At 35.3% G+C, this 24,778-nt stretch overlaps 1 protein-coding gene and 1 pseudogene across 3 annotated transcripts in view; one reads left to right on the top strand and one right to left on the bottom strand.

The window, feature by feature from the left end:
• The window catches only part of Phf14 (PHD finger protein 14), a 144,697-nt gene that overhangs the window by 30,446 nt on the left and 89,473 nt on the right, over positions 1-24,778 (bottom strand). For 2 of the 3 annotated variants that reach the window (XM_051151924.1, XM_051151926.1), the window contains one exon: positions 4,547-4,664. In XM_051151924.1, the coding sequence (XP_051007881.1) occupies positions 4,547-4,664 (118 nt within the window). Of the gene's footprint in view, positions 1-4,546; positions 4,665-13,142; positions 13,388-24,778 lie in introns of those variants that run through there. The other variant, XM_051151925.1, reaches the window with a different exon arrangement.
• Positions 601-1,329, top strand: LOC127194792 (ubiquitin-conjugating enzyme E2 C-like; annotated as a pseudogene).

Here is a 24,778-nt window from a genome sequence, read left to right on the forward strand (position 1 = left end):
ATGTATTGTGGCAAGATACTCCTTGGGGAGATCGCTCTATTAAGTTCCCAAAGAGGCACAAATGTCAAAACTATTCTACTTGAAAATAAATACAGTGATATTTTATTTTTATACATTAGCTACAGAATTTTAATTGCTCATTGAAAATAAAAAGAAAAACAAAATGAAACACAATTAAAACTGTATTTTTCCTACTTAGGTATTTTTTGAGTAATTTTATTTTTTATACTTTATTTTTTAAAGATTTATTTATTTTTTATATGTATACAGTGCTCTGCCTGCATGAACACTTGCAGGCCAGAAGACTATGTCTCATCATATTATAGATGCTTGTGAGCCACCATGTGGTTGCTGGGAATTGAACTCAGGACCTCTGGAATAGCCGTTAGTGCTCTTAATCTCTGAGCTATCTCTCTAGCGCTATACTTTATTTATTATAATTCATTCACATATTACATCTCAGTTGTTATCCCCTCACACTTATCTTCCTGTTCCCACCCTCCCTCACTCACTCTTCTGCCCTGTTCCCCTCCCCTAGTCCTCAGATTGGCGGCGGGGTTAGCATTTCCCTGTCTATCTGGCCCCAGCCTATGAGGTCTCATGAGGACAGACTGCATCCCGTCCTCTGTGTGCCCGCAAGGCCATCCTACAGTCTTCAAAGATGTCAATTGCATCAGCTGGTATGTAATATGTACGTGGTTCTTGAAAATTTAATGTAAAAATTTAGATAAGATTAATACACATAAAACTTTACAATTTATGGCAGTTGCCCTTTAGTCTCTGCACTCCTGGCTCGGTGCGCCAGCGCTCCTGGGGTGGCTTCTCAAAACCACAACCCAGCTGCTGCCAGCTTAGCCGTGCCCTTGCAAGGGAGCCAGCTCGGCGGGGGCGCTGCCAGGGGCCCTGTGGGCAAGAGGCTAAAGCAGGAACTGATGACCCTCATGACCCTCCCTGAATCAGACAACCTGTTCAAATGGGTAGGAACCATTCACGGAGCAGCCGACACGGTATATGAAGACCTGAGGTATAAACTCTCCCTAGAGTTCCCCAGCGGCTACCCCTACAATGCATCCACAGTGAAGTTCCTCACACCCTGCTACCACCCCAATGTGGACACTTAGGGCAACATCTGCCTGGACATTCTCAAGGATAAGTGGTCCGTGCTATACGATGTCAGGACCATCTTGCTCTCTATCCAGAGCCTGCTAGGAGAACCCAACATCGATAGCCCTTTGAACACACATGCTGCTGAACTCTGGAAACTCCAGGGCATTTAAGAAGTACCTGCAAGAAACCTATTCAGAGCAGGTCTCCAGTCAGGAGCCCTGATGCAGGCTGTGCAGTTCTCCTTTGTGTGGTCCTCTTTGTTCTTGGATGGTCTGTTCTTGCCTTATTTCTAAGCTGTGGTGATATTTTTGTTTTATTTGTTTTTTAAATTAAGTCGGCTTGAACCCTCAACAATGTTTATTAAATAAAAACATGTTGGTTGTTTTTGTATATAAAAAAAAACTTTACAATTTATTACTGTTCAGAAAGTGTAGCACACTAGAATGAAAAAGTAAAAGTGGATCAAAGAGAAGTCTCCCTGCTGAGACAGGTCATCTTGTAGTAGACAGTGACCTGTCATGTAAAATCCCTTGCTTTTCTCAAAAGAAGAATTTGAAAGAGGATGAAAAGAAAGAAAAGCAAAAGGCACAGTCACTGTACTTCAATCTGCGTTGGGACCTGTGAATAGACATGACTTGTGTAAAGCCATTTTAAAAGAAATATATGTGTTCATTTAACCATGTCAGACAGGTTATCTTCACTTTGTGTATGTAAGTAGACACAGACATGGCAATCTCTATCAGGGAGGGCCCAAGAAGGACTAAACAATAATTTTTAAGAACACCATTCTGGGAAAATAGAAGGATCCAGAGGGTCCTGGAAACCTACGAGAAGAACATTATGATGGGTGGATCTGGGTCCTGGGGTCCTGCTCAAACTATGGCACCAGCCAAGGACAATATAGGCAGTAAACCTCGAACCCTTACCCAGACCTAGCTGATGGACAGGACATTCTTCACCGTTGAGTGGAGAGTGAGGTCTGACTTTCATACGAACTCGGGTGCCCCATTTTTTACCATGTCCCCTTGATGGGGAGGCCTGGTGGCACTCAGAGGAAGGATAACAGGTCACCAAGAAGAGACTTGATACCCTATGAGCATATACAGGGGGAGGAGGTCCCCCTGAGGCACAGACATAGGGCAGGGGAGTAGGGGGGAAGCAAGAGGGAGGGAGGAGTGGGAGGATACAAAGGATGAGCTAACAATTGATTAGCTCATCAATTGTTAATAAAATATTTAAAAAGAGCAAATACTAAGTCTAGTTTACATCATACATTTTAATAGGTGCACTCAACTATGTGTGTACATGCTGGGATCAGAGGTAGATGTCATGTATCCTGCCCTACCACTCAGACTCTCTCCAGAACTCACTATTTTGGTTAGCCTGGCTGAACAGCAAACTCCAGAAATCTGACAGTCTTCGCTGCTCCCAGTGCTAGGGTTACAGATACAGGTTGCCACACCAGGATCTTATGTAGATGCTGGTGATCTGAGCTCATGACCTCACACTTTACCTACTGAGCCATCTCCTCAGTCCCTATATCTTATTGGAAATGCATACCACAAAAAATTAGAAAATTGCACTCTATAAAATAAATTCCCCATGGCTATTAAAAATGGTAAGAATGAAAGTTAAGAAAAAACTAAGGGACTGTCTACATTTAGCAACCAAGAAATATGAAAACTAAATTCAATATACATTCCTAATTCAATATATGAACCTATTAGGACCATTTTGTAATAAAGAGGATAAATGAGACAGAAAACAAGAATGGATCTGGGGTTAGATGAGAACGCATCAATATAAGCTTTCTGATTTTTGTTTGATATATTTGTAAATGTAGAATGATGGAAAACCACTGCAAGATTTTTAAGACAGACGTGTGACTGTATCTTCAGAATCACTACTCTGTTACCGGACACTTACTATTTAAATGTAGCCATGAAATGAATATGATAAATTATTCACTAATTTAAAAAAAACATTGAGTATATTTGTCATTCATTTTTTGTGTACCTATTCTTCAGTGCGAAAATTCTATAAAACACCACACACATACACAAACCCTAACTATTTAACAGCAACATAAATAAGCCAAACAAAGTTGGTTGTGATGAAATTAGTATTAAAAAGCTAACGGCATTTTTATAAATGTTACAGTCTTATTTTAAACTTTTTATGTATACTATAAAATATATTCAGACATGGAAATTATAAGAGAATGTTATAGAATGTAATAAAATGTTACACAGAATTAAGTTAAATATCACTTTGTTTCATACTGCATTTGGAGGCCTCTAGTGAAAAGAACAAAAGAAGAGAAGTAAGTCTGGAGGAACACTTCAGAGCTTCTAAACCAGAAGGGACTGTGAAAGAGTGAGAAACAGAAGGCACTAAATTATCGCACCAGGAAGGAAGGAGGCACGTCCAAGACTCAAAAGCAATTTGCTATGTCCAGTAAGGATGAGGAGGCTTCTCTGAATGATGCTAGGCATTTGGTTTGAATAGGCGGATGGAAGTAGAGATACAGGAGAAATGTAGGCCATAGGAAAAAAGAAACAATGTGTAGCTTTTCTAGGCATACAGCATTAGTGCATGATAGAAACTATTTTGTAAATAACCAAAAAATTTGAAGCTTAAGAGAAACATTTCAGAAGGCTATAATAAATTTTGACTACTTAAAAATATTTCTGATTCGACAACACTGTAAAAATATAATTAACTGATAAAATCAATTTTGTCATAATTGATTATCAATTTTGCATTGATCAATTTAAAAAGTATGGCTGACATATTACAATAAGGATTTACTTTCATTATCATTGTATGTAATAAAAATAACATTGCTAACTCACAGCTGACCACTATGTCCTCATCAAATATATTCAGCACACTTCTGTGTAATGAGTACAAGGACTAAGAATCTATCTATTCTTTCACTCAGTTTAAAATTAAATAAGTAAATAAAACTATAGGCTGCCATAATTTAAAGGTAAAACTTCAGAATTTATTTTAGAAGATAGACTATTAAACTTAATTCATTATTATCCTTTCTACATAGTTAAAATAAGTTTAGATTGTTGAAATTAGATTTTAAGAACTGAAGTCTATAAAACAACCCTAATATACTTACTTACTTCATGATGAATCATCTCCAAAATAAAATAGCATTTTATTGTGTAGCCCTTTTACTAACAGTATTTTCCCCAAAATGGCCTCAAAGCAGTAAATAAGCAGAGAGATGTTATCCTACTATAAAACCATTTAATATACTAGAATAATACAGAGAACATATAATACAGCTAAATATTCTATATAGAGGAAATCTATGTCATTTAATATAGTTTTCTTCATTTTTAAAATTAGAAAGTGGATGCTGTGATACAGAGAAATTGTCAAGATGAAAGGAACTGATTTCTTCAATGCTTTCGCCCCTTACCTTTGAAGAGGAAGAGTCACATTCCTGGCATATCCATCCATAGCCTGTTTGTTTAGGAGATTTTTTCAAAGGAGGATCTAAGCAGCCAAAATGGTAGCACAGTCTGCATTCATCACATCTGTAGGGTAAGCAGATTCACAGTCTATCTAAATACTGAAACTATTTATTTCAAAGACAAAAGTACAAAGGGTTACACATTACAACTTTAACACTTAATTCTAACCTTTGCCCAGGAGATTCTGAAATTAACATTATAATAAATGTGATCTAAATCTAAAGTAAATAAAGTAGAAGAAAAATTAAACAATAATAAAATTTGCAAGGAAATTGTCATTCAGAACATTCTGACAATAAAAAATGTTAAGCGTATATAAATATTAAGATATGAGTGAATATATATGTGTGTAATGTTATATACAAAAAACTAGCAATCAAAAATTCAATTGTGAATTACTAGAATTAATCATTTATCCAGTAGACAGTTTACTGAAGTCTGAGCTATAATTACTTATACTTCATTTCTGTATTTTTCCAAGTTAAAGTATAGTGTAAATGAACTTTCTAACATTTATAGCAGGCTAACACAACCTACAGCAAATACAATCTTTTTATGTTAATTAACAAAATATTTAAATACACAAGAAAAAACCACTTCAAGGATTGAACATTACTCTCAATAGTTTTTGTCAAGTCCTCCCAGTGTACTTGGCATTTCAAGTACTTCTGAGGACATTTTAAATGTAGTACATGTTTTGATAGGCATCTTGCCTCATATGATGCACAAAGTCTAAGAAAACTAGCATACCTATTCTTCGCTTCAGACAATCTCATCCTGCTGACAGTGAAGAAAAATCTGTATTATTTCAGTGCTTTTAAAAAGAATTCTGCATCAACTGAAATAACAAGACCAAAATTTAGCAACTAATATCAAGATGTATACATCTTACAAAATGGATTTTATTCCTGAGTTTCTTTGTGCTTTAAATTAAAAAGGAATAGTTTTTTTAACTGAAAAAATTCTCCTCATTAGTCATTTCTCACTGGTTTAAAGCATCAAAAGTCAATTAATTTACAACTACAACACCAAGGAATGAATTTATTAAGCAGATTGCTTGAGTGCAACACAAACTTACTATTCAATAAACATTGGGAAAATACAGAAAGGAGCTATTCTTATGCATATGCCACAGAAAGAAAGAAAACTAACTTTTAAAATAATCACATTAATGAAAACGATAATCTATATTTTTGGTAAAAATTTTGTACCATGCTACAAAAACCTAGCCTTTCCAGAACTAAGTTCCCATTTCAGAAGTCAAGAGCCAAGTTATCAATGCACAAGCAAATGTGAGACAGTTAACTGCGATGGTTTTACTCATCATTTCTCTACATCTCATTTCTTATCAATGAAACAAGTGAATGAACTTTTTTCAAACTTCTAACACTCATGAAATGAACTTGAATTATACATTTACTATAATTTCTATTACAGAAGTGAATAAAACAAAACAGAAATAATAAATCTATACCTTATACCACTGTTTGAAATAAAGCATCCAAATTTTACTAAAAATTTTTAATGTCCAAATAACTCTGACATTTTAAAATACAGCTAATATCAAATGTAAGTGAAGGATGTCATACAGTAAGCCATAGAATTCAGGGTCTTCCTTCCTCAATGGCACTTATTTACCTCTCAGTAGCTAACACTTCCATTACACTAAATACTGGGGCACGGAAATCTTTGAAACAGGACTGTTTCTAAGTTGGTGGGAAGGTTCAGAGTCCTACATAGGACGGGAGCACTGCTTTAAGTACAGAGACGATAATAAGTCACTAATACTGGATGGAAAATTTATAAAGAATTTGGTTCATTGGGAAGAATACAGAAAATATAATTCTCTCTGCCTTTGTTATTCTAGGATCATCAGTCTAAATTACATTTGGTGATATATTACTGTGTCAAAATTCTGTGTTAAAATACCATTCATCTGCTGTTTTGTCTGTTTTTTTTTTTTTGTTTTGTTTTGTTTTGTTTTTTAATGTTCAGTTTTCCAGTTCTTCAGGATTCTTCTTTGAAAACTTCCACTCATTGCCTCCTAGTACTGTCAGCGTTTTATTTTTACAACCATAACTGTCTTAAAGGAACTTTCTTATGCAGAAATTAGAATACCAAAAGTATCAAGACTATGCAAATTGACAATGTTTGCAATGAGGCATCTAAAAATACATTAAAAATTTAAATGATCCAATACCTGTTCTGGTATTGGTAGCTCTTTCAGAAGATGCTGTGAAGCATTTGCTCTTTTGAGATGACCTAATTCTTCCTGACACCTTCATCAGGATACATTTCAGGACGTCTTTTTCATGATGGCGGACAATTGGGGGTCTTAGGATAGTTCTCTAAGGTCCTCGCTTACTCACCAGTAAGTAAAAGCTGCAACTCAAAGTTTAAATAGCACAAAGCGATGGTCTCTACCCTAGCAACCACCAAAGCCAAGAGAGAGAAAGAAAAACACAGAAATACCCCATTTGAAGTCAATACGTTTGCCACGGAAATAATAAATATAAGCTATTCAAAGGAGTTTTACAAGTTATTTTTATGTACAAAAATATCATTAATTCAGTTAAATTGAAACAAAATAATAATTTTAGGTACTGGTAACAATTATATCCTAAATAGTAGAGGTGAAATGTAGCAGAATTTGCAAGAATTTGTATTAACTATGCCCACTAATACCTTTCAGAGATACCATTAATCGGCTCAACTGTAGAAGACTATAACCGTTGACTGTACATCACATCCATGCACACCACTGTGATGTTTTTATCAAAACTTAGCAACCAGCACATTTTGTCTATGTGGAAAATTAAATCATTTTTAGAACTAAAAACAAAAACAAAACAAACAAACAAACAAAAAACCTTAAGTTTTATATGATGTTATACCCTAAAAACCATAATAGGGCAAAAAGTTACTAATCAGTTTTATTTAATTTCTATTTCTAATAAGTACTTGAAAACTTTTTAATGGCAGCAATACAACATACTTAACTTGTCAGAACAAAAAGCATATAAAATGTTTAAATTTTCTAAAGAACTCATTGACCCACAAATGTACTGTGATATAACACAATATACTTTATTAAATAAAACAAATGTATGTAATAAAAACATTATTATACCAATTGCACATTGTAATAAAAAGAAAGCAATAACTTAATCATGAAAAGAGAATATAAAACCAGCATAGGAAGGACATGTCTTTAAATAAAACCTAAACTTGATGTTTAAAGAAGTATGTTTTAAGTATCTAATAAACATTGTGCACATTAGACTACAGGGTATCTTAAATTTTACAGTCTAGTGAAATAAAACAAACCCCACTTACAATGTAAAAAACAAAGCTGACCAATTAAGTACCTATCAAATACATGTTCCTACATACTATATTACTGATTGATACATATACAAATGACAGAGAAGCTCTCTATGGTCCTCTACATATTGACTTATCAAAACATAGACATTAAATAAGCACAGCTCTATTTGTATTAAGATACTTACATAGCATTATGATTAAGTATAGCACCCTAAACAAAGAAGAGAAAATGATTGCTCTTCCTGTGTGCTGTGATCCTCACATTAATCTGGGTGTTGTGTGACTACTGACAATGAGGAAATATGAAAAAATATCTGAATTATTTTCTCTTGTGCCTAAAGGCAAGATAAGCAAGGTGCTCAAGCAGGGATTCTCAAACTGTGGGTCATAATCCCTTTGGGGGGGTTGACTGATCCTTTCCCAGGGATTGCCTATGACCATCAGAAAACACAGATATTTGCATCAAGTTCATAACACTAGGAAAATTACAGTCATGAAAGAGCAACAAGAATATTTTTATGGTTGGTGGTCACCACGATGTGAGGAACTGTATGACAGGGCTGCAGCACTGGGAAGGGTGAGGTCCATTGCTCTAAAGGGTTTCGTTAGCTTTCATAATGTCCAACTAGTAAGTTCATTTATGGCATACACTAAGCAATTACTTTTTTAAAAACCTAGCTGAAGTAAGTGAGTGCACCTCCTAAAGTGATTTATGACCACATGATAAACTGGCCTGCAGTAAGAAGTAAAATCTGTGGCTCAGACTTGAAAAGGGATGTGCCGTATTATGATCACATTGGTCTTGATAACTGTAGATATTTTGTTACCTTAATGGAGTACAACATGTGGTATTCCCTCCAAGTCTGTACAATGCTAAATAAAACACTGCCTCTGAGACTTCAGAATATTATACTTTTTCACTTAGAACCAGGAGCATCCAGAGAACTGATAGGTTGGATTTTCTGAGTTTCTCATTGATTAGTCTTGACTATTAACACTGCTTAAACAAAACCTTACTAGCGATTCAAACACAATTTTAGAAACTAATCATCAATCATTTCAAGTAAATGTCTCAATAATTAGAATAAATATACAGTGAGGCCCCTTAAAAATTTAAATATATGAACTGTCATAAACTCCACATTCTCTCAATGTTATATAATGCCTATAAGTACACCATTTTAATCCTTGTAACATTTAACAATTTTAGTGCAAGCCACCTATGTGAGCATTTTCTATACAAATTTGCTAGAAATGTTTTAAATCATATTTCACAAATATCAGACCAACATGGAACATGTGAACCTATTTCATTAATAATAAACTTGGGATTTCTCTCACAGGCAACAGCGAATGAGTGAGTGGTAAAATAGTCTTAAAGTCTTCATTACAGCAGAATATAGATAAACTGAAATACTATTTGGGAAAAACCAACTACAAGTTCAATTAAAGAGTAGAATCAATTCATTATCTACATCTGCAACAGCCAGCTTGCAACTTTAAGAGTGAAATGGAAAAACAAAACAAAAAACCAGAATATGAAACAAGGCAATTCGTTTGAAAATACACAGTAAGGTCAAGTGTCTCTTCCCAGCATGAGAGACTGACTAGACACCCCCATACCTGAAACATGGCTGCTCCGCGCTTTAATAAACTCATCTCCATCTGCTCGAGCCCTTGGAAAGTTTTTAGCACTACAACCTGCTGTGTTCAAGCTCCACATAACTTTGCATTTCCCTGTTCATAGTTAACTAATTATACTCCAATCAATAGTGTAGATCCTGACTTTATAATGTAAATCAGATAAGTGAGATAATGGATAGGGCAGTCAATCTCATTTTACTTGCCAAGCCCAGCATGAACATTCAAGCTCATTACATCCTATGTACCTGAACAGCAGTCAATCTTACTGGCAGGCCTACAGAGCACCTTGAGGTGATCAATTCAGGAAAGAAGCCTACTTGTTTTTTCACTATAAAGAGCTACTTGGACATCCTGACTCAGTTCACATTCCTGACTGCTGTCTAAATTTAGAATACGATGCCTCGGAGAGATGGATGCATTCTGTCTTGCTATGCTTTCATATATGTTAAATAAATCTCTTAAACAGGTTTCAAAGGTCAAAATTAATTTCAGAAAAGTAAAAATGTTTTGAAAAGTGTTAATGTTTTAGTATGTTGCAGACTCCTGAAATTTTAAACAGATTTTGGTGAAATATTTCAATATTGTAAGTCAAGTAAAACATAACAATGAGGTAGGTGTGTGTGTGTGTGTGTGTGTGTGTGTGTGTGTGTGTGTGTGTGTTTAACATATGTAACTCTGAGTGCTTAAAGTGTTTCACCATGAAACAGGACTCATAAACAGGGAAGTAGGGTAACAAATGTGACTATTATTTGTCAGAAATCTATTTTTATGCCACAAGATACCAGATAAGCATTCAAGAAACACAAAGTATGGTGACAGATAAGTGATGCATACACACCTAAACTTAAACTCAATACAGGCTCAGGCTAAATTTTTTTCATCTCATATATAACTGTAACTCTCTCTCTTTTTAAACAAAAGAACATTGATATTTTGGGCAAGCAATGTTGCTCTGTTTGTAAAATAAATGTTTAACTGGTTTTTTAAAAATTAAGGAAGTTATATTACATATGTTTCAGAAGAAGCTACTTTTCTACATGTCCTGTCTAGAGACAAATATTTCAAGAAATCTAAGAGCCTCTTAAAGATATTAAATCCATACTCATTATAAATTAATACAAATACATAAATGATTATTTTAAACAAATAACTGTATATGAGATGTTCTCAAAGTAATGTCCCTGGCCAGCTAAATCAGCATTATTTAGAACATGTTACAAATTCACATTTTTGGATCTCATCACAGATGTACAGAATTAGAAACTCCAGAGAGTCAGGGAGAGAGAACATCTGGTCGAGCAGGAGGACAAGACGATGATTGCCACCTGACTCTCAAACGTTCTTCCTGTGACTCTGACATGTCACTCCATATCATCCACTGTTTATTTCACAGGCATTTAATTTCCTTCACAATATTATGTATGTGTTGGGGGGAAGTAACTGTGTGCGTGTGTGTGTGTGTGTGTGTGTGTGTGTGTGTGTGTGTGTGTGTGTGTGTGTGTATGTGTGTGTTTTGATCTGCCATTCTGCTTCAGAAGCTGTCCATCAGGTTTTTTGATATAGGGTCTCTCATTGGCTTGATATTAGCCAACCTGTTGGGTGGCTGACCAGTCAACCACAGAGACTCTTCTGTCTCTGGCCCCCATAACTGGGATTACAAGCCTGTGCCAGCTCTTAACATAGGTATTTGGTTCTCACACTTAAATGGTACTTTAGCACACTCCCTTAAAATATCAGCCCCTTTCTGATATTTTAGTATTTCTTCCATTTCCTATTCTGTGATAAATAACTGCCAAATACCTGAGCTGTCATTCTCTTACATATAGTTATAAAACATAAATTACTTAGAAATATTTTCTTCAATAAAGATTAATTTTCCTTTTTAACAGCAAAAGACTAATTTCCCTTTTTAACAGCAAAAAACCAATAATGGGCAAAAGTTAATTTTGTACTTCATGTAGATTATTAAAAGAAAATGTTTCATTCTGTTCTCTTCGGAAGTTAGTAACTTTTAAACATCTATCATGTAGAAACTGTGCAGTTTATATCTGTAACATGTGACAAAGAGGTAACATGGGCCTTTTAGCAAACTTGGAATAGCAGTATCTACCAGTAAAAAGTAAACGATGAAGAGGAATAACTACAGTGTTCTAATTATAAGCACTGTGGAAGGGCTTTTGGCTAACACTGCCACTACAATCACACTACCTATGATTTCTCAGAACCAAAACAGAAGCCCATCAGAGGGAAACAGAAACCATAAATTAAAAACTATCCATTCATGTTTTTAACTGATGCTAACACAATTGGTCTAAAGCATACTTCATTTGAAAAATGGTAATTTCTTAAAGTTTGCTGGAGTTTACCAACTTTTCCATAAACTAAGTAATGGTAATTGGTCGTTCCTTATACTTAAAAAACATACTGTTTTTCCTAAGGTGTGTGAATATTTTCTTCAGTGCTATAAGATCTATCAATAAATTAACAGTATCTTTATATATCATTTCATACGTGTTTAATCTTACAAAGCATTTTATCCAATCATACTGTTCCTATAACTATAGATTAATAGAGACACCAGCATTATAATTATCCTTGTATTTGCTATCTACAGCATTGCCTATTTTATGCCTATGGTTTGAACTATACCAAAAGCCCCTATACCAGAAAACATCCAAATCCACAATGATAAACAATGGAATTTCAGGAGCTAATTTGGCAATTTCCATGTACATGTGCATTTCAGTTTCAGCAGTCATATGTAAATCAGTTTGAGAGTAAGTGGTGCAACATTCAAAGCATTTCTGCCGTTGACCTAAAACTGGGTCAGTAACGCATGACGATCAAGTGAGAGCTCTGTACAGCTCTGGGAAGACACAGGTGCTAGGGCAGAGCTTTCAGCAGGCAGACTGCATACCCAGCACGCTCTGCAGCTCCCTCATGTCACAGTTTCACATTTAAGTTCAGAAGGCAAAAGTATTTGGAACACAGAATGTTTGTATTAAATAAAACAATAAGGAATAAATTTGGATATTTCTGGGAAAAAAAATCCTATAGACTAATACAGATACTACTATTATTCTTGAGCTTAAATTCTAGTTATAAAATGTCCATGCTAACAATAAGTACTTCCACAGTACTCAAAAGCAAAAAGGTGTAATCTTCATCAGCCTTTCCCTTTTGCTGAATATCACAAATAGAAATAACATTTTTTGAGTCGAGTTATTTTCATGTACAAATACATGTAGTAAACAAGGTGATGCAGACCTGCAGCTCAGTGGAAAGCTTTCTCCTTTTATAAACAAATAACAGAGAGTCCAACAACAGGAAAGCACAGAGCAGGTGTGTCCCGCTGGCTTCCTCTAGTCTTCAGGGAGTCCAAATACTGCATCGTCTTTTGCCAAAGAAGCAAGAGAGAAAGACATTTACGCACTAAAACAACGCTGACAAGACATTACCTACTGTTGTTTTACTAATGCATACACCAAGTGTTTTGAGCACTGAAGAGATAGAGAGAGAGAGAGAGAGAGAGAGAGAGAGAGAGAGAGAGAGAGAGAGAGAGAGAAATCTACACAGGCAAATTAACTGCCTTGTCTACCCCATATAACAAACCAATCAATTACATTCTATCCAAACTCGACAAGCAACAGCACTTTTGTAGTGATAAGCTTATGGGAAGGACAAAATAGCTGTTCTCCTTTAGTTTATACGCTCTATTGAGAGTTTTATCCACATTTTAAAATCACACTTATAAAAGGTTTCCGGGATTGCCTCCGAGGATGAGCTGTGGCAGAGTTGGGTCTCATGAAGGGTATCTACACAGTAAAGTGATAAGAAAAGAGCATTAACATTTAAAGATCATAGCAGCTCTGCACTATGTCTTATGAAACATATTAATAACACCACAGTAGATTCAAATAACAGAGATAGGAATCCTCACCCTAAATGCCATGATCTGGGGCAGGTTCTCACTGATTACAAGTGAATATTTTATCATTTGATCACTGAGTTGCCTCCTCTTGTATTACTGGTAATAGTTTTAATTGTCAAAATCATTCTGTTTTATGAAAGAAGGGCCTAAACTTAATGGAAAATATATTTGATCAATTACTAAATTGAAAAATAGTGTGCTGCTTTCATTACAGAGAATGGCAAATTTACCATGCTCGAGGAAACATACAACTCTCCCTCACCCTACAGTGGCTTCCCCTGATAAAGACTGAATTTGGAAGTATGGCTAATACAATCTGCTCAGTCTGTGTCTTGATTTTGAGAGGGGAAATCATAAGGGATTATAGGTTAGAAGTAACATTTTTTTTACTATGGTAGAAACAAAAATTAACCATGTTTTCACATATTTAGGGCTGCATAGATAACACAAAAAGTACTAAATAGTCACGTCATAAAAATTCATTTTTCATTTAACTATTAGAAAGATGTGTTTAATGCTTCTAAGTTCCACTGAGAAAAAGAAAGTGAAAAGAGGCACACAGAGAAATAAAGCAGTACTGAGGTGAGCTATCATGCCAAACTACACCAGAGACAAGAAAAGAAAACAAACCTCTGCAAGAAAAAGAATATAACGTGAAACAATGGTAAGAGAAAGGCTGTACTTATCAACATACAAGAAGCTGGACTCTCTTGACAAACAGCAAACCCTGTGAGATATATACATAAATATTAGTACTTCGGGCCCAAAGGGAAGAGCTTTAAGCACATTGGGAAACTGGTAAGAACTTTGAACAGTAAGCCGTCCTGGAAAAGCATATTCTAGAGGAAGTAACCATTTATAATAAAGTATATTTCACTCTTAATTATGTGAAAATCATGGAGACTCACACGTAACTGAAAAAGAATTTATGACTTGAGATAGTCCTTTGCATATGGATATATAATACATCATGTAAATCCATTTTACACTCCAATTAGATTCAAGTTGGTCTTTAACTGTGGGAAAATCAAAAGTTACTTCTGATATTCCCTTTCATAGTAAATTTCACCTCATATTCTAAATCTGTCTAAATTCTAGAATAAGCAGCATAAGTGGTCTTTAGCTATAACATGTCTAGTTAAAATTGCAGTATTTTAGATAAAAGATTATATTTTACCTAATATTTACTCCATTTGCACCTAGTAAGCTTCTTTTGAAATTAATATAGAAAGGTTTTTAAAGAGTTGTACCAACAAATGAATCAGAAACCATAAATGTGTTCTGCATCTTGCATTAGTTGTAGTGTCATAAGGAGAGGCCTCTACTATGTTTGGCTAGGTCACATATGGGATGAGGCAGGATGCCTAATGACCAATGCACGGGCTTGATATTTAAGATGTCTTACACTCAACACCGTTGATCATACTGTAAGTGTGTGATCTCAGGCAAATAGTTCTCCATTTCCTCCCTCACAGAGTAGGACCTCTATCTGTCTCGAAAGTTGCATTGGGGATTAAGAGAGGTCAATATGGAAAATACCAGCAAGATGACAGAAACACAGTAAGTAGGTCCTGGAATAAAAGCCAGCCGACCTGTCAAATACTACAAAACTGTTGTGGAAGAGAAGTTTTAGTATTTAACAATCCACACAGATTCTTTTAATATATACTTGAATTAAATTTCACACTGCTGCTTCTGTGTCATAGAGCACTCATATCTAAAAGAAGATACGCACATCTCACAGGTCTTACAAGTCCTGATGGACACAGTCCATGTAGAGAACAGAGTCGTGGACTAAGAATATAATACAACAATTATTTGGAACTAACATTCCTTTGTACCTAGGTTATCACACATTATTATTTAGATACTGCAATTCACCACCAACCCCCAAAACTGTACCTAATCCTACTGCCAAATTCCCATTACCTCTTACATTATTAATATGATGTTTTAAAAATTAAAAAATACAAAGCCAATATAAATTAAAGCTCCCACAATATGAGTAATGGATAGAATAAGATGTTCATTTGAATAAAGGAAATAAAACCAAGAAACAATGTATTTAGGTTCTAACGGTACCAACTGGGTTGCATTTGTTTGGGGGTTCTAAGGACTGAAAAATTTAAGAGAAGACAAGATGACTCCCTTGGAGACAAACTGTCAATTTCTGATGATAGCTGTTTCACACAACAAGAGGCTTGAATATCCATCTCTAACATAAGTTTGTTCTCTGTGGCTTGGAGTCAACGCTGGGAGATAATGCAAGACCAAAGTGAATCTACTTCCACACTCTTTTCAGGCCTGGATACTGTTTCTTTTTGGAATCACTAAACTAGAAATATTACAAAATTTTTAAAAATATACAGATAAGAAAATGACTAGAAGTAACTTACTTCAAAGCAATCCACTTGACCAGAACTGGTTAGAGATTCCACCCTGCATGTTTGAGTATGTATCTTTCTGTGTGAACACTTGCTTGTGTGTTTGTGTATCTGCGTGTACATGCATGAATATGAATCGGTGACTATGTATATGTGTGTGTGTGTGTGTGTGTGTGTGTGTGTGTGTGTGTGTAACCTATAGGCTGAAATCAGGTGTGTTCCTCACTTACTCACCAATGTACTTTAATTGTTATTTATTTTCTTGAGACAGAGTCCTTATTAAACCTGCTGTTCACTGACTGTACTCGGGAAGCCCCAGGGATCTTCCTCTCTCTTCCTTCTGGTACTGGGATTACAGGCACGTCCCAGCATACCCAACTTGTATATGGATGTTAAGAATTAGAAGTCAGGTCTTCATCTTTACATAAGAAGCATTTTACTGGTTGAGATCTCTCTCCAGTCCTAAGGAGAAGCACTCTTGCTACATAACTAATATAATGACTGATATATGTAATAAATAATCTTCTGTGTGTCCATTAACAATATAAATATATTACAATGGAAATGAGTTCAAAATTAATCTCTCTAAATGGATAAATTAGTAAGACATTTCATTGTTAAATGTGCTTAAAACCAAGATTTTTCTTATTTGCAGAAACAGCATATTTAACTATGTAAAAGGAATATGTGTATGTAAACCATACACAAGCTTTTGTGATTTTTAAATGTGTCTTCTCGGCAGTCATCTAATGCGATCATAAAGAATTATAACTACTGATAACATAAAAATATGAGTCACACAAATTTACTGGCAAGTTTAGGTTTCTTGTACATTTTAAAATTATACAGTAACTATTAAAATGATAAGAGTGTACGTCAAAATTAATACTAAATATGAGGGGTAGTGTAGTCCTTCTACATGTCCAACAAATACATCAAATGAACCTGATTAGAAAAATTAGGGGGAAAAGGCATGCTAAATGAACATTTTGCTTTTAACCCCAACATTTTTAGAAACCATAATAGGAACAATGCAGTGGCAGCTGGGGTGCTTTCAGATCTAATTGTTAATGTGTGAAAACTGACGATCCCTTTCCCAATATTTACTAACAGAAACATGTACTCTAAAAATCACTTTAAGTATAGGATTTCTTTATGGAACTGTCTGGTTTCTACTTCCTTCTTCAGACTCCAGTCTTTTGAGGATACACCAGAAGCATAATGTTAATCCTACAGATGTTGACTTTAAATCACAAAGCATTACTTTATAAAAAGGAAGGCAGGTCAAAAGCAACAAGGAAACATTCTTAGTGGCAGAGATGTTGAAAAAATGTTTTAGAACAGTAATGGAAAGAACCCAATTTAAACCCTGCGTTCTTCTACGCTGTAAACATCCTTTGTCCTAAATTGTTCAATAAACATGCAAGGCAGCTTTAGAATAAAGTCATTCAGAGAATGCACTGAAGAACTGCTGGTCTGGTGAGGCATGACAAGGAAAAACACATGACCTGGACAGCAGCCAAGACACTGGGGGAACTGCCTCAATGATTTCAATACATAGAGCTCCAATATTGCCCATTTTATTGGGCAAAAGAAAGACCCAAAGGCTATAGGAAATGGTGTAACAGAGCTACTGAACTCAGGCAAAGACTGGCAGTAAGAGTGAAAGCATTCTCCATACTGACTCCCAACACTGATTAAACAGTGAATTAGAGCTCCTCTCCCCTCCCCTCCCATCTCTGTCAGCATTTGTCATCAGCTGTGTATTGATTAGAGCTATTGTGACTGCAGTAAGATGAAATCTCAAAGTAGTTTTAATTTGCTTTTTCCTAACCATTAAGGATGGTCAACATTTTCTGACCTATGTCTTAGCCATTTTTATTTCTTCTTTTTGAGAACTGTCTGTTCAAATCAAGGGCCCACTTTTCAACTGAGTCATCTGATTCATTGCATTTGTATTAGTACTTATTATTACTTTGTATATTCTGAATATTAATCCTTTATATGATGTGCAGCTGCCCACTCTGTGGATTTCATCTTCACTTGTTTCTTCTGTTGCACAGAAACTTTTCAAGTTTTTGAGGTGCCATCTGTGAGTTGTTGGCCTTAATTCCTGAGTGAATGGAGTTCTATCCCAAAAATATTTTCCTACACATCTATATTTTGTAGGGTACCACTTATGTTTCCTCTAGCCATTTCAGCAATTCAGGTTTCACATAAGGTCTTTGCTCCATTTGGAGTTTCTTTCTTTTTCTTTTATAAACAGGATGACAGGGTCAAGTCTAGCTTCCTTCTTCCACACATGCACACTCAGGTCCCAGTGCATACTCAGGTTTCCATGCACACTCAGGGTCCAGTGCACACTCAGGTTTCCATGCACACTCAGGTTTCCATGCACACTCAGGGTCCAGTGCACACTCAGGTTTCCATGCACACTCAGGGTCCAGTGCACACTCAGGTTTCCATGCACACTCAGGGTCCAGTGCCGTCCGCTCAAGACCTTCTTCTCTCTACATGCAGCCACTATGGAAAGCAGTGTGGACAATTCTCAGAAAGATAAAAGAGCTACCATATGATTCATGTACACCACATAGGGGCTATGTGGGGAACACGGCAAAAACTGGAGCAGCAGACTTTAACTGAGGGGTGGCATGGGAGGACAACACAAAGCGAAAGGGAAGGAGGAGAGATAAATATCATTCAGGATGGCTGAAAAAGTCATGAGGAATATATTACTTTATGTTTACTTAAAATATGTATTATATGAATATATACAAGTTTATGAGTAGACACATGTATCTAGATTAAAATAATTTATACTGAGTATTAAAATATCTAAATACATTCTCCTCCAAATTCCAGTAATACATGTACACATACATGCTTATATGTATGTACGTATATTGTACATATATATATATATATATGTGTGTGTGTGTATGTGCCTAAATATGTATTGCATTTTTGGTAGTTTGAACACAACTTTAAAACATGTTTCTACTCACTCCTTCTTAGTATTTTTAATTAATAAAGCACATTTAGAATAATTTGATATTCACAGACAAAGTTTGAGTAAATAAAAGCCCTGATTTAGACATATTTCTTCAGCAAACACACACACACAAACATACGTACACACACACATACACCACCACCACAACAACAAAAATAACAAGATCACATGCTAAAACAACAAAGTAACAGGAATCAACAAAACTGCTCATTGACATCTCTCAACGTCAATGGTAAATAAGATCTATCCTTTTGCAGCATTCAAAAAAAACACCTTAAAATTTCAGTATCTAACAAATACTTGAAACAAAAATAATCAGAAGAAAAAGGGAAGGACAGTAAATACTTAAAGAAAAAATCCACCAAGAGGTGATGTAATTCTTAATATCTATGCCCCAAACATAAGCAGACCCAAGTTCATCAAAGAAACACTATTATAGCTTAAAACACATACTGACCCTCATGCACTGATAGTGGGAGACTTCAACAATCCACTTGCCCCAATAGACAGGTCATCCAGACAGCAAGTACACAGAGAAATGCAGAAACCAACCGGCATCATAAACCAAATGCCCTAACAGATATCTATAGAACATTTCACACAAACATACAAGAACACACTTTTTCTTAGCACCTTATGAAAATTTCTCCAAACTGACGACATACTTGGACACAAAGCAAGTCTCAATTGATGTGAGAAAATTGAAATAACTCCCTGCATCCTATCAGGCAAGCTCAGATTAAATCTGGATACCAATAGCAACAGAAACAATAGAAAGCCTACAAATTCATGGGAAGGGAACAATTCTCTACAAAATTAAAAATGAGCCAAAACAGAAAATAAAAAGGAAATTTTTAGAATTGAATGAAAATGAATACATAATATACTCACATGAGACAAAAATGAAGGCAGTCCTAAGAGGCAAGTAATAGCACTAAGAACTTAAGGAGACAGAGAGAGAGAGAGAGAGAGAGAGAGAGAGAGAGAGAGATACACCCCGATCTCATACTAGTGACTGAAGAGCACACCTGAAAGCTCTAAAAGAAAAGGAAGCACATGCAAGAGGAGTATATGGCAAGAAATAATCAAACTCATAGGTCAAGTCAATAAAATAAAATCAACAACAATTAAAAAACAGAATCAATGAAACATACAGTTGATTTTTTGAGAAAATCAGTAAGACTAACAAAACCTTATACAAAGTAACTAAAAGGTGGAGAGACAATATCCAAATTAACAAAATCAGAAATGAAAAAGGGGACATAACAACAGAACTAAGGAAATGCATGGAATCATGACACACTTTAAAAACCTGTACACCACATAACTGGAATATCTAAAAGAAATGAATACTTTTCTCAATTAATATAATTTACAAAAGTTAATTCAAGATCAGATAAGCAATTTAAAAATATCTATATCTATAGTAAAACAGAAACAATCATTAAATGTTTCTTTTAAAAAATCCAGGGTAAGATGGGTACTGCAGAATTCCACTAGACTTTCAAGAGTTAATGTCAATACTCCTCAAATTATTCCACAAAACAGGAACAGAAGGAACATTGCCCAATTAATTTCAGAACACTGTTATCCTTATACCCAAACCATATAAATACAGAACAATAAAGAAAATTACAAACCAAATTTCCTCATGAACATAGGTGTACACGTCTCAATAAAATATTTGCAAACTGAATCCAAGAACACAGGAAAAAGACCATTCACCAATATCAAGTACACTTCACCCCAAAGATGCAGGTATGGTTCAACATACATAAAATCAACAATCATAATCCACCATATAAACAAACTGAAAGACAAAATGCACATGGTCATCATATTAGATGCCAGAAAAGCCTTTAAGAAACTCCAATAGACCTTCATGATGAAAGTCCTGGAAAAATTAAGGATACAAGTGACCTACCCAAACATAATAAAGGCAGTTCACAGAAAGCTCAACACCAACAGGAATTAAAAAGAGAGAAGTTCAAATCAACTCCCCTAAAACTAGAAGTGAGATAAGGTTATCCACTCTCTCTATATATTTTTGATAAAGTACTTTGAAGTAATATATTTATAGTATTGCCAGAGTAATATGACAATTCAGTGGAATCAAAAGGATACCAATAGGAAAGGAAGAAGTTAACATACATTTATTTGCAGGTAATATGATAGTATACATAAGTGAACCTAAAATTTCCACTGCAAAATTCCTACATGTGATAAACACTTTTGGCAAAGTGACTGGATACAAAATTAACTCCTATATAAAAATGGCAAATGGACTGAGAAAGAAATCAAGAAAACAACATCCTTCACAATAGCCTCAAGTAATATAAAATCTTATGATAACTTTAACCAAGCAAAGCAAACAAAGGCACATAACCTTCATCCTACCAGAGACACTTGCTCAACCATGTTCATTGCTGTCTTATTCATAATAGATAGAAACTGGAAACAACTTAGATGTCCCTCAGCAGAGAATGGATAATGTGGTACATACACACAATGGAGTATTATCCAGACATTTAAAACACAGCATCAAGAATTTATAGGTAAAGTGCTAGAACTAGAAAAAAAAGTTATTTGTAGAAAACAGAATATGTTATTTATTCACTGATATGTGGATATTAGAACCTCCAAACAACATGTACTGTCACCAAGACTACAGGTTGTTCTCCACACACTGAAGACAAAGCCCCATTGCTGAGGTCAACATTTAAACAATTCATTGAACATAGAGAAATCAACCTGGTGCCCACACAGATCCTTTCCCCTAGTCTTTTAGTGTGTTTGGTACAGAAAAGAACTCTGTATGCTATCAAAGAAGAAACATAAACATCAACCAAGACACAATGAGCTCCTGATCACAAGATTGATAGTGTAATGGTGGCACAAAGCTCTTGGGATTAATTAACAAGAGTCTGATTTAATTTAAAGCCCACTCCTGCCTGAACCCATACCCGGCAATGTTTAGGTGACCAAGAACCTGAGACAAGATTGCCCAGAGTCTTAGGGTAAAACCAAGTACTACTGTTTTAAAATACTACTACTACCATCACAACCACCACTACCATCACCAATAATAATAATAAGACAATAAATTTGACTCCTAGTGACATTCTGCTGTACGTATAGATCAGTGCTTTGCTCAGCCATTATCAGAACTTTCCTCCTACAGCTGATTGCCATCAAATACAAATACAGAGAACTAAAGCTAGTTGTTATACAGAGTGAGACACACTGGTACATTCAGCACTAAATGGGATGTCTCCATAAAATCCCTCCCCACAGAATTCAGGCAACCTTATGAAGAAGGGAGCAGAAAGAGTGTAAGAGCCAGTGGGGATGAAGGACACGAAAGAAGCAAGGTTGTCTAAAACCATACTAACAAAGTCCATATGAATTCAGAGACTGAGAAAGCATGCAATGTACCTACACAGGTCTCCAACAGATGGGAGTCTTAGAGCTGAAAGAAGTAGCTACATGCCCTCAGGTCACAAACATGAGGACAAGTTCTAGAAGCTTTGCTTGACAACGTTTCAAAGACCTATGGCTTCCCAGCATGATCTTTGGACATCCAGAACAGCTGTTGAGGCTTTGCTTGACAAAGTTCCAAAGATCTCTAGCTGATCACCACTGCCCTTAAATATTATGTATGGTCCAGGTGTAATTTTGCCTAAAAATACTTTGAAATCTGCTTTTTCTCCTAAAACTACCTTTCTATTTCTCACTTTGAGTCCAACCTTAATGAAATATACACTGGAAAACTTTTTCCCATAGAAAATGTTGAAAGAAGGCATTTGGCAAAAGGCTTGAGACAGTGAGATAGTCTTGGCTCTGACTATTGTGAACAGCCAAGCAAAAACTGGTTGAAAAGAAAGTTAGGACCTTTACATAACAGTACTTGGTTAGATATTGTTAGCTGTAGAAAAATTAAACTTGATTCTTTAAAATCTGTTCTGAAAATAATAGAAGGTGAGCTTGGAACATCATGATTTACAGATATTTTACAACATTTGGCAGTTAGCCTACGCTTGGATAGCACACCTGTTGATTGGGCCTGAAAGTAAATCAAAATTTTCTGTGTTAAGGCCATTTAGTTTCTATGTCACTATGACAATCATGTAAACACAATGGCTTTAGCCAGAGGAAGTTTATGATTAAATATTTTCAAGTATTGTTTAAGAAATAATAATCAGGTCATGCTGACTATTGCTTCAAAATTGATTGACTTTTGCTATACGCTTTATTGTAGGTTATACAGAATTGTTTGTATTTCTTTGTTAGATTGTTTTCTTGCTTTGTTGATTTTTAAATGCTCTACTGATTGTAAAAGATGAGAAAATCATGATGTAATCTGTAATTTTAAAAAACTGAATTTCACTTTAAATAAAGTACTGGAGTTGGCCCAAGAAGGCAGCAGAAGAAAAATAAAGTTCTCTTGGACTAGAAGACCTTTCAGTTTGCAACGCAATTTATGTCTGAGCCTAAATATTTCTTTTCTCCTCTGTTCCTCCATCTCTCCTCAACAATTAGTTCTCCTCTGACTAATTGTTCACCAACAGTTGTTTCTTTAACCAGCTGTTCCTTGCCTGCTCAATTTCCCTACTGGGGAACCACCAAGACTTCCTCTTCTTTTATCTCAAAGCTGGTCTACAAGAACCCCACCTCCACTCCATCTCTAAGCCTGAATTGATAACCACTTGCCAATGAAAATTTAGTTTCCTCCATGGTCTTATCAGGAAAACAAGTCACTCTTAAGTGTAGACTCCATGCCCAGTAGCAGATGGCCAACATAAAATGAACTCAAAGGCATCTATGGAGGTTCCTTGTCTCATAATGTCCTGAGATAATTCCTTTCATTATTATTATTAAAAGGATTCTTCCTTTTATTTTTTCATTTATCTTATCCTCATTTTTATTTATTTATTATTATTTATTTATTATCATTGTCTTGGTTGATGTTTGTGCATCTTCCTATCATCATCGTTATTATTAGATTACTCTTCCTTTATTTTTTATTTTATCTTATTTTTTAAATTTTTATTTATTTATGTTTTTTCTTTCTCTTCTTACCCTGCAGGTCCTTTGTGGCTATATTTTAATTTCCATTTTAGTGTTTTCATTAGATTCCTGAGTGTGAAAACAAGTGAATCTCTTTCTTTTGTCCTCTCTTGGGCTTTTTTCTTTCTGTTTGTTCATGTTGTCCAATTCTGATGTCATTTCTTTTAGTATTCATATATTTTATATTACTATTATCCCACAGAAGATTGCTTATTTTCTAATGGGAGAGGATGGGAGGAAAGGTGAAGTGGAAGTAGGAGGAGTAGAGGCAGGGCAATCTGTATTCAGGATATGTGTGTGGGGAAAATATTTTCAATAGGAGGAAAAAATGTTAAAGCCTGCATTTTTAACTCCCAGTCCTTCAATAGTAAAAAGACAAAGGCTAAAACAGAAACAGAAGAAAAGACAAACATGCATAGGCATTATGCACACTGCATTAATTCCTTTTTCTTTTTATCGTTTTGTTTTGTTTCCGAGACAGGGTTTCTCTGTGTAGCCCTGGACTCACTTTGTAGACCAGGCTGGCCTCGAACTCACAGTGATTCACCTGCCTCTGCCTCTCAAGTGCTGGTATTAAAGGTGTGTGGCACCGCCCAGCTAAATTCCTTTTTTTAAAAGTGTGTTTATTTTATGTATATGAATCTCTGTATGTATGTATGTATGTATGTATGTATGTTTGTATGTATGTATGTGTACCATATGTGTTCCTGGAGCTCAAAGAGGTGAGAAGAGGATGTCAGATCCCCTGACCGAATTTGCAGACAGCTGAGAAATGCCATGTTGGTGTTGGAAATCAAGCCTACATCCTCTG

Source organism: Acomys russatus, chromosome 10 (assembly GCF_903995435.1).
Source record: "Acomys russatus chromosome 10, mAcoRus1.1, whole genome shotgun sequence".
Classification (NCBI taxonomy): Eukaryota; Metazoa; Chordata; class Mammalia; order Rodentia; family Muridae; genus Acomys; species Acomys russatus.